Source organism: Lepisma saccharinum, chromosome 26, assembly GCF_977018435.1.
Source record: "Lepisma saccharinum chromosome 26, izLepSacc3.1, whole genome shotgun sequence".
Taxonomy (NCBI): domain Eukaryota; kingdom Metazoa; phylum Arthropoda; class Insecta; order Zygentoma; family Lepismatidae; genus Lepisma; species Lepisma saccharinum.
In genome coordinates, this window is record NC_139254.1 from 34,278,709 (window position 1) to 34,291,039 (window position 12,331).

General features: G+C 36.8%; 1 protein-coding gene across 1 annotated transcript in view; it reads right to left on the reverse strand.

Annotated features, from left to right (window-relative positions):
- LOC145979621 (uncharacterized) overlaps positions 1–12,331 on the reverse strand; it is a 105,520-nt gene that overhangs the window by 30,003 nt on the left and 63,186 nt on the right. The window contains exons 3-4 of the mRNA XM_083112585.1: positions 9,659–9,808; positions 5,205–5,296 (exon numbers count right to left, since the gene is read on the reverse strand). Of these exons, the coding sequence (XP_082968711.1) occupies positions 5,205–5,296; positions 9,659–9,808 (242 nt within the window). The remainder of the gene's footprint in view (positions 1–5,204; positions 5,297–9,658; positions 9,809–12,331) is intronic.

A 12,331-nucleotide genomic window follows, 5' to 3' on the forward strand; every position in this document is an offset into this window, starting at 1 on the left:
AATAATCTCAGCAAATGCAAAATATTAATTCAAACGCAGAACAGAACATTCACACAAATAATACGCAATTTGGGTTTGACCCTGGATCAAAAATTAGACTGGTCTAAACATGTTCTGAAACAGTGTGGTAAAGGATATTAACTGCTAAATTGCCTTTACACGCATGTTTACTTTATTTCACCCAAAATTTAATTAAATTTGGTCCAATCTTTAATATATCCTCTTCTCGACTATTGCGACGTTGTTTGATACGTACCCGCACATGTAAACCTTATGGCAAATGATTGAAATAAGGAATCATAGATGGCAGCACGCGGAAGAAATATTAGGATCGCTGATTATAATAACAATGCGCATGCGAATTAAATGAAAGTGTTTGTTGAACTGAAATTAATTGTGCTTACATAAATTTATGAACTGAGATAAACAATGGAGATGGATAAAGGCGAGATAAAGAAATGATCGACACGTGCGGCATATGTGGTTTTTTGTAAAGATTAATGAAGTTAAAAAGGGATTACAATTTTCTATCTCTATCGTCTTACTAGGAACGAGCTTTTCTACTAGACATTTTTGGGTTATTGTCCCCGGTGTGGCGCCAACTCAGTGGCGGCCCCCAAGCACTTCCGTTGCGGCGCATATATTGCTGACCCGGATCAAGGTTGAGCGCTCGACAGGCGGCGCCCTTCCATTAACCCCTTTTTTCTGCTTGTATTAAGATATTGCACAGCAAAAGATTGATTCGAATTATTGTTGTATCTTTGAAAAAGCCCGAAAAGGAAGGGAAGATACGGCAGTCAATCCAATGTCTAATAGATGAAAGAATTTTGTACATAGGTTACTTTGTAAATAAGATATATATTTACTAGAGGAATAAATATATGAAAGGCACATGATTTCATCAATAGAAGAATAAGTATATTGATTAGTAGAAGAAGATACCTATTGGCAAATGGAAGAAGAAGTGTTTTAAATACAGGGTAAGTCAAAATGATGGACCCGATTACAGAAATTTATTCTGTGAAATCTAATAAACATATGTTATTGTGAGACATGCGCTTCGAAAGATTAACTTTCAAAGTTTAGTTTCCATGCAGTGTTTCCACTTTCTAAAGCTAGGAGTCAGCAGCGAGCAGCGAGCAGGAAAATGGCGTTGACCGGAGAACAGAGATCTTTCTGTGTGCTTGATTATCATGTGAACAAGTCTGTGATTAGTGTGCAACGGCATTTCCGTACCAAATATCGGAGAGAACCACCTACGGGGAAGGCCATTCGTAAGTGGTATGAACATTTCAAAGATTCGGGCTGCATCTGTAAAAGAAAATCGACTGGCCGTCCGTCGACTGAGGAAGAGACAGTTGAACGAGTGCGCACATGTTTCGTGCGAAGTCCACGGAAGTCCACCTACCGGGCTGCGAGAGAACTTCAACTTCGACAGAAAACTGTCTGGCGGGTTCTGCGGAAACGTTTACAAATGAAACCCTACCGCTTGCAACTAGTTCAAGCCTTAAAAGACACTGATTATGCTTTGCGCGCGTCCTTCTGTGCTGATTTCCTCACATTAATGGAAACGGATGGGTTCTCTGAGAGGTTAATTTACAGTGATGAAGCAACTTTTCACCTTTCAGGGAAAGTGAATAGACACAACGTAAGGATTTGGGTAACTGCTAACCCACATGAATTTGTGGAACACGAACGCGATTCTCCCAAAGTGAATGCCTTTTGTGCCGTTTCCCATGAAAAGATTTATGGGCCCTTTTTCTTCCATGAACGTACTGTGACAGGACTTGTTTTACTTGATATGCTGCAACTATGGCTCCTTCCACAGCTTGCAGAGGATAGCGCAGATTTCAGTCTCCAATTGGATGGTGCCCCTGCGCATTACCATGGCAGCGTTCGGGACCATCTCAATGGGGCATTGGAACAACGTTTGATAGGCCGTGCATCTCCGGAGGATCGACCTCTCCTTCATTGGCCACCTCGTTCCCCCGACTTGACCCCATGTGATTTCTTCATGTGGGGTTTTGTCAAGGATCTAGTTTACGTACCACCACTTACAACATTGGATGACCTGTGTACCCGCATCACAGCAGCCATTGCTGATATTGACCGCAACATGCTACACAAGGTTTGGCAGGAGATAGACTATCGGCTTGATGTGTGCCGTGTTACGCGAGGTGCTCACATAGAACACTTGTGATTTGTTTGAAAAAAACTTTGACAGTTTACCTTTCTTATCACATGTCTCACATTAACATTTGTTTATTATATTTCACAGAATAAATGTCTGAAATCGGATCCATCATTTTGACTTACCCTGTAATACGAGAAGAAGTATATAGAAGAATAAGTATATTTATTAATAGAAGAAGAAGTCTACTAACGAATTGAAGAATAAATATATTGATTAGTAGAAGAAGAAGCCTATTGACAAATTGAAGAAAAGTGTATTATAAATAGAAGAAGAAGTTTATAGAAGAATAAGTATATTGATCAATAGAAGAAGAAGTTTATAGAAGAATAGGTATATTGGTTAATAGAAGAAGAAGTCTACTAACGAATGGAAGAATAAGTATGTTGATTAGTAGAAGAAGAAGACTATCGACTAGTAGAAGAAGAACCCTATTAACCAATTGATAGAAGAGGAAGTCTATTAACCAATTGATAGAAGAAGAAGCCTCTTAACGAATAGACGAATCAGCCGATTAATTGATAGAAGAAGAGGAAGTCTTTCACATATCCATAAAGAAGAAGAGGGAGCCTGTTAGCAGACGGAAGAAGAAGCTTGTTAGCTTAATAGTAGAAGAACTCCATCACGTATCCAGAAAGAAGATGAAGAAGCCTCCCAGTAGATGAAATATGTTTAATAGAGATATATGTGACCAAGAACAAAGAGACAGCTTTAAATACAATCCTGCATATAAATTTAATGTAATATGAAATTTAAGAATATACGGTGCATTGTACCTTCTGTAGTAGGTTAAACAAGTAGTTTCCTTTGTTTTTTTTCTTCCTTCTATAATAAGTTATCAATCAGTTTTAGTTGCCCTGGGAATCTCATGTTTTACCCTAGCCTAAGCCGGACTGGTGTCACCCTCTCCGGGACGTGGCATGTTTACCGGCCAAGAATCACAAAAAGGCTCTCAGGCAAAATTCAGAAAGTCCAAAATGCATGCATGAGGTATGTCTACAGATTTAAAAATCACGAACACGTTCTCCTTGTGCTTAATCAACACAAAATTCTCAACATGGCAAGACGGAGGAAACTGCACATGACCTGCATTACTTGCAATGTTATAAATAAAAACATCCCGGACTAGATGAGTATAAAGCTTAAAGCTAGGAGTGGAACGCACTCATACTCCACCAGAAACGCCGCTAATCTCCATACACCTCGCTGCAGAACCTCTGTTTCGCAATATTCGTTTAGTTCCGTGGCACCTAAAATCTGGAATGCACTCCCGAACGAAATAAAACTACTGAACAACAAACACTTTCGTAGGGCAGTATATGATTCACTAATTGATGATCAGAAGTAAAGTAAGACCACATATGATTAAAAACTTTTTCCCGTGAATTATTGAAAAAAGACTGGACCGAAACTAATATGGCCGCGGTGGATCAGTCGGTAACGCGTCTGACTACCATGCTAAAGGTCCCGGGTTCGATCCCCGGCCGGTTCAAATCCGGGAACTTTTCTAACGATGGAAGCGGCCCCGGCGCCCACCCAGCGTCGAATAACATGGGTACCTGGGGGAAACCCTGGGGGGTAAAGGCGGTCAGGGGCGTGATGCTGATCACATCACCCCCATTCACGACCGGATCAAGCAAGTGTTTGGCGTTACCCCCACACCCCCTATACGCCTTCATGGCGTAGTGCTACGCACAGGGGAGCACTTTACCTTTTTTACCGAAACTAAGTAATTATACATGTATATTACATTTTTTTTTCATTTATTTGCACACACGCACTGTATATAAGTATTTCGTCATCTGTTTTATTTTTGTGATTTTCCTTGTGTAGAGTAGTTTATATATACACTGTATATATATATTATTTCTGTAGTGTCTTATAATCTTCATGTATATTAATGTACCTAGGTACTCTGCTACATCTTTCTTTGTCGGGTTAGATCAGCATTTGCTGAACCTCATTGAATTGAATTGAATTGAAATAATGAAGAGATAGTTCAAAAAATTGAGTATGAAATGCAGAAACCAGGTCAGAAAATCATAATGTTATGTTTCATAAGCTAACCCAAATTGTGCCAGGAATTTTGAAAACTCACGATGGCATTATTGTGTCAGACTTCGTATGCAAAAAGCTTAATAACGAAGCAAAATAATTCTTCATTTCAGTATATTAATTGCATGAACTGAGAACAATAAAGAACGACAGTTTTTTGAACATGCACTCATCTGAAGTCTGCCTGAATTGAAGTCTCTACCCAATAATAATAATAATATTACAGATAAAGGGTTTACTGTTAGTATTATTATTAGGTTATAATGATTACTATTTATTTCCATAATGAACTTTATGTAGACGGTATAAATTCACCTTCAAACATTTCTAGGAAAGAGTTTCCTATTTCTCTTACATGTTCCGATTATTATCGATCATATTAAACAAATCGCATATGACTTATTGACAATTACGACGTACTTTCCCGTTCGACAAATAATTAATTGTTGTTCTTATGATTTGGAATGTGTTTGTGGTGACCGCAGATAAATTTCATTTATTATCAGTTCACCATACTGTGCTGGAATATACTTGCATTTTGGAAATGGTTCGCTAATTAAGATTTCAAGTTCATTTCTTAAAATCATTTTAGTTTGTGGAAGACTTATCTTATAATATTGATTTCCTAAAATTTTATCCTCATGTTTAATGGGATAAAATAAGTTGAGTGTAACTGTAATAAAAAGTTATTGAATTATGTGCGTGTACTAATTTCTATAACTTACAATAAAAAATATACTATTTAATAACATTGTTTAAAATTTATTTAATAATAATAAATTTTCAGTAATGTACCTGGCTCACTGTCCTACATAAAATACTAAACAGCTTATGATTATACAAAATTTAATGTAATTTTATTTGTTATAATATTTCTCATATAATGTATCGAATCCTTAATGTAATTACCTAAGGATATTTTAAGACACAATTTCAGTAATAAACTTTTGGATCTCACCAGTTCCATTGCACTTTCTGGATAGAACTTGCAGGGCCTGAGGAACTTTATCAGAAACGTATCATCCATGGGACATTGAAGATTCGGCTCAACTAAAATATAAATAGTAAAATTAATCATCACTTTCAGATATTTATCGAATTTATAGATTTCGTAGTTCTAATATGTACGCACACACATAACTTAATAGTGTAATAATTTCATAAAATTTAGACACATATAAAATGCTTTTTTTTGCAGCAAAAAAAAAAAACAAAACAAATAAAAGCCCTTCGGAAATGATTTGAACTTTAATTTGGGATTTAATTCTTATAACCTTTGTGTATTTGCTTAAATATTTTCCTACAATTCAGCAATACTTGCTTACCAAATCAATTTTTATTAATTGCATCCAGAGCACTGTAAAGTTGGTCTTTTGCCTACCCGCTGTTTCTTGCCGCCAGAAGAGGTTTACCTGCTCCCCCGGCCCACGGAAAGGAGTCGCCTTGCGTCTTTTCCCGGGTTCCTCGTCTTCAATGCGCTCTGCGCTTACTGGGCAGAGCTGGGCATTCAATAACAGCCCTCCGGCAGTTTCTTGCTTCAGGCGTTCCTTCACCACGTGGACAGCTGCATCCAGTGTCGCCTACTTACGTAGTTCCTAAATCCTACGAAGTCCTGGTAGGAGATTTCTCATCCAAGGAGAATTTATTTAGTTAGCTATTTCAGTGTAAGCAGTTTTTATCTTATTGCCAGGAATTGCACCCAATATTACAGCTTTATTTATTTAAATGAATAATCGGGCAAACAAAAAACTCCTCATCTAAAACTATTTGTTTTTCATTTAATGGTGTCTTAACCAGGCACGCAGTGGCGCAACCACATTGCTCATGAACCTTGGACGGAAACGAAGTCTAGCGGGGGCCAAAGGGGGGAGGTAAAGGGGGCAAAGGGGGATGTAAGGAGGGTAAACATTAAAGTACAAGAAAAATCAGGCTAGCAGAATTTAAGAGTAGCAGGGCTAAAGGATACTCACGATGGAATTAGTTTTCATATTTTTCTCACATTTTCCTTCCAGACGGCCAAGGCAGCTGCAGAGTGGGAACGGAGGGGCAATTGCAACCCCTTCATTTCAAATTTTGGGAAAGTAGAAATCTATTATAATATATTATACTGTTTCATCAAGTTCAATACCGAAGCTAGGGGAAGCGGAAGTCGGCTCTAGGCGCCGAACGATCTAAATGAAAAAAGTTTTAAAACAGAGAATGCCATGGCTGCCCGTGATATTATTTGCTATCAATGTTGGTTTGTAATGGGATTGATGAATTAATTATGTAATATATTTAAATAATATTTATGTATTATAGAAACTTTGAATAAGTACACAATTTAGTGTTAACATGTTGCATATGTATTTTCTTATTTTACGTCGCTCTATGTTGCATATGTGAAAATAATATATTGTAGATGAAAATTTTACATGCCATATGTACATTCGGAATGTATTTATGATGCACTTTCTATCTTTCAAAAATAGTTTGTGTGATTGTTTTCCATTATTAGCTAATGTGAAATTAAAGTGTTGAAAAAATATTTCAAACCCGTTGTTTCAACAAATTCGTTAGAACGGACTTCTACACCCTTTTTGCATGATTTATGACGATAATAATGCCTTTCATGCTACTTTATTACTATTATTGTTATTGTTGTTGTTCGCACGTTTATCCAGGTACTTGCCCCTCCCCGAACGAACATTCGTGGTTTCGCCTCTGCAGGCCCGTAGCCAGAATTGATTGCCGGGGGGAGGGCGATCATGGGTTATCAGGGAGGGCTTCACAAACCAAGTTCATTTTTAAAAGTTTAATAGTGTTATATGAAAGTACATTTATAAGTATGAGTGTGTGTGTATGTATGTATGTGTATAATCATTAAGTTAATATAGGACACAGAAAATCTAGAAATATCGTTCAAATACTTACAGTGTATTTTCAATAACTTCCCACTCATAGCTGAAGCCGAGACTAAATATTCTAATAACTTCCTGCTACTTTGACTTCGACTCGTAAATCAGATGAAATAATTTTACGCCTGTATGTTCTTTGTATTCTGTGAATTTAAGGTTTATCAAATTTTGAGCAAAATAATATCTGTAGTCTACATTTTCACTCGTCACTGCAAATAAATTTTACAAAGTAGCTTACTAAACTTCAGAAAGGGGGCTGGCTGGGTACGGCCCTGGTGTTCGCAGTAGAACAGTGTGTTGATCTACTCGCGACCTCCGTGTCGAACGTGACATGTTCCAGTTCTGCCCTGGATTATTGGTTGTTTACGACATATTCTTATGAAGCATATACCACAGAAAACCTATTTCAATGTGTGTAGGGAAAAGCAGCACCATTCTTAAACACATTTCATTGGCGATGTGGCTTACGAAGCTTTGAGTTCCCTTTCGAAGTAGTGATAATCTATTGCAGTTGGTAACACTGGAGACAGGTGTGCGACCGGTGCAGTTTCTACTCGAAGCAACTACGTCATGGAGAGGGAGGGGCGTGCAGTTGATTGGAAGAACGCACTGAGACGTACTAGGTGTCTTAGGACTGCGGATACCCGGCGTGTTTACAATACCTGCCAGGAACGATCTGGGCAGATGAACAGGCAAGGTGCAGAAAGCGAGGTGTTGCGCAGGTTACATGACTTTTTAGGAGCGATGTCTCGCGAACGGGTCTGCTCCAGGTCTTGTGCAAGTCTCTGATTGTATCCTATTATTGGAACGCCTCACGCATGCATGACTTCTTAATGATCATTAGAGGTACCTTATCTTGAAACTAGCCTGGCCCCTGGCGGAGTTATCACATTGCGCTAGTCTCGGGTTCTAATCCCGGAATGGCGCGAAAGTTGTGCGTGTCCATTCATCAATTTCATCTTATCATCATCACTCATCCCCATCTTTGCAAATTAGCCAAAAGTGGCACAAAAAGCGAAGTGAAATAAAGTGAAATAAATCAAAATCTTGAAACTAAGCCAATTGAACTATCAGAACCTATTAGGTATGTTCCTTGTAATCAATTTTCTATTTTTTAACTCTAGAGTTTATTGAATCACGCGGTTGCAATAAATAATATTGACTATATACGGACTCATAAGAATAGCGTTTCCCCCTGCATAATGCTGGTGGAATGATAAATAAATGATAGCTATGCATTATCTCACTTTGCAATCCGAATCAAGTGAATGCAAACTAGAAGTACAAAATATTGAGAATCCACGTATGAGATGTTTAGAAATATATCTTTAATTCTGAGTTTGATTTATAGTATGGCGATTCCCTACGTAGTCATAATCAATGAAGCAATGTGGCATACAGCTTAAATCTTACAAATCATTGTGTAACTAACCGACCTTCTCAGATTCGACTGTATTTTCTTGCATTAATTGCAAATTTCTCATGCAGACATTCATATATTGAAACAAAAAAAAGTTGTTAGTGCATTTACTGTTGGTGTCCTTTCCTTAAAACATCAAATCTCACAACAACTGGAAGACTTGATTTGCAGACAAAGACGAAGTAGTAGACCACCGATGGTTTGTTGTGATTTCAAATATTCACTTAATCATTCCTTTTATAACACTGATGAAACATTTTTTTAATATTCAGTTTCAAATTGTTTTGAATGTCAAACATCACATAGCACGGGAGGGAATTTTAATTTTTAAAACGTCATATGTTAGCGTGTTACGTAACACATGGCATGATTTGTCCTGAATCGGTTCTAAACTTGTAGAAATTGTAACTTCACGCACAAGAGCTCTGAATTCAATTATTATCAGTTGTTTCAGTTTCAATTGTAGAGCGAACGTTCATTTCGAATATTTTATATAAATAAGTGATATTATCTTTTGAAGCTTTAAATACATTGTTTTAATTGAGCATTGATTACAAAATGTGTAATACATTTTATATTTTCCAGTTACGGGATCGTCTAGGTTCTATTGATTCACTTCTAAGAAAATGTGTTTGTTACATGTCAGAATTGTCCCTGACTGTCCCAGTGCTGTAAAGGTATTTTAAAATGTCTATTTCCGCGCACCAGTAATCATTATCTAGTATTATCACGGAAGATTTTCAATATGATGGAGTAAATTGTCTATATCATAAATCACATATTAAGATTTTCCTTTGAATTTGTCAAGAAATTTATTCAATTAGATAATAATAAATATACGTTTGATGCAATAATTATTGTCTTATGGATTTTTCTAAGTTAGTGTACGTTGCCCAATATTGCCTTATTCCACAATGGATTTTAATATTTAATATAATTTCCCTATTTATCGATCCGTTCGTATTAATTGTATTAGAATAATTCAAGAAATTAGAGGAATATTTATCTTTCTTGGCCTTTTTTCGACTAGTCAGTTCTTTCATCAATTACAAGTTATGTAATTCAATTCTAATTAAAATACTAACATTCCCTTACCTCCAATAAGGCGACGTAATTCTTTCACACCTTCCTGAACTCTTCCTGGTGTTTCCTGCAATTCTCGTTCAGCAATTTCCATGAATTCTGGAGGAAGGTTTCCATATGTTTCCAACGAAACGCTCTCCTGCATTGTTGTCATAGTTGATACTGAGTTTTGAAGAAAGATTATTTTCCTATTATTTTATACATTACATGCTACAGGCAGTGCCCAACTCCATCAAGACCTTGCACACAGTTCCTAAATCGTTCAGCAATAACCCCCTTCAATAATTTTGATAAATACGTAGTAATGTATCTATCTCTAACTGGTTAAAAATTGGCGATATGCTACTTGCCTTTGACTCTTGCATCTCCTTAACCACGTACTTTATTTAATGTGTTTAATACAAAATTATAGTTGAAGTGATACTTTACAATCTCAAGGGGTCCCGGGTTCGATTCCCGGTGGAGGCACATAGTGGTTCGGATCCCACTTTAAACTGTAGGTCCAGTCCCGATTAGCATTATTGTGCATAAAGTGAATTTAAAACACCAAATCAATCTATCAATCAATACTTTACAATCATGTGTGTGGGTTTTGTTGTCTATGTTAAGAGAATGTAGTCCAGACAGAGATTTGCACAGAACTTCATCTCAACAGAATTTAATTTACGAAGGTTAATCCTACTTTTCCTCTATGTGTCTGAGAAAATCTCTAGAAAAGTGACATAAAATAAAACAAATGTAAAGACCTAGAGATATAACTTTCATGTGTTGTGAATCTGGACGAACCTACCTTACTTTAACAAGGACAATCCTTGGAACTAAGTTCGAGAATCTTCTCTGAACGTACGCTGCAACAGCAACAGACAAAACCAACCAGAACAGCTGACGGAGTTCAAGGAATGTGAAGAGCAGCTACGAAGCAGATAAACAAACGAAGGCTGGAATGTTGACCTTCCTTATCCTGTTAGATAATTATCCCAGCAGGTTACAATAACAAAAAAGTATAGAGTGAAATGTCATACATTTTATGTAGTCGCATGGAAGTCTTTAGAGTGATCTGCATCATAAAGATTAAAATACAGTCTACTTCTCACTAATGATGATTAGGTAATCAACTTACCTAAGACTGGTGATCCAAATGGCAGAAAGCGAAACATAATAAACCTAATCAATCAACGATCATACGGATCCGTTAATGATCCAGCGATCAAAGATTTCCATGCCGAAATGTATGCAGCCTTGTGGATTAAAGAAGGGCCATTCTGCAACTGACCAACCTCACCGAATTTGTATTGAAGTGTTCACAAGAAACTTGTATAGGTAGGTTAAATGGACATAAAGTTTGAACTTGGTAATGGAAATTTGGAGAAGTCTTCGGTGAGCTAGTTTGATAGCTCTTTTGTGTACGAATTCGGGAGTTCTTAGAAAGTAAATACACTTTTTATAAATTACGTCACAAATGTATTGAGTAAGATTTAATGATCTAGGTTAGAAACAATGTTCTAAGTACTTAGAACCTCAAGGTAATAGTTAAGTTTCCTGACTTCTAACATGATGCAAATTTGCATACCCATAAAATCTACTTCAAAAAATGTAATCACAAATGCGCCACTTAGTGTGCAAACGGCCCCCACCTGAGATAATATAAAAAAATCTTGTAATTCGAATGGTGAAATTCTGGCGATTATTTGTTAGAAAGAAAATGTTGTTTTCTAAAATTTACAGACTGTCAGTTACAGCAATTAACAGCTATGTCCAACAAAATAACGAGGGAACGTTTTCACAAGATACGATAAAATGGTGTTGACTGCCGTAACTCCGTAACTTGGTGTATGAAAGGGTGGTCAGGATGGGATTGGGAAGAAAATATTAATAATTCTGACGTTCGGGACTGAAAAATTCTCCATTTCCTGACCAGGTCGAAAACATTTCGGAACGGGAAATTTTTTAAATATTCCGGTGCGGTGAAAATCTGGAATTGTACACACTATTTCCTCTTCACGTGATTGTGTTTGCAGTTCTGGAATAATATCTCTTCATTTCAAAAACATTTCATACACTTGTAGACTTGTGCAGAAAATATGAAGAATTAACCTAGTTTGAATAAGAGCCTTTGGAATTTATCGGCTGTTCGGAATTACGAAAAGTCGGAATCTGACCTTGATCATTCACATCCCGTTATTTTCTACAGTACCCTTCGACATGTAAAAACATGAATCAAAGGTACCATAAAGAATATAGATTTAGCGCTCTCTGATATCTGTTTGTTGTAAAAAAGTACAAAAGAACACAGAACTCATACCTCATAGATGTTTATTGAAGGCAAGAAAGGTGAATCCAGTTTCTATTTAATTAGTAGACTCGAGTCTGACCTTGTATACAACGTCAAAGTATTTTGAATTCAATTTAAAGTTTATGATTGGTAAAGTAATAATAATAGTAATAACAGTATAGCAACAAAAATACCATAATAATAATAATAGCAGTAGTAATAATAGCAAGATATGAAATGATACTATCCCCCCCCGAGAAAAAATCCTGCGGCCGGCCTTGGTGTGGGCATCCTCCCCAAAGCAAGGAGATTAATTCACACAGTGCGTCTGTCACAAGAAAGAGTAGAGGGTGTACATTTCTGTCATCAATCTGCCAGTTTTTAAAGTACGTACTAATCTCATCAACAAAGTT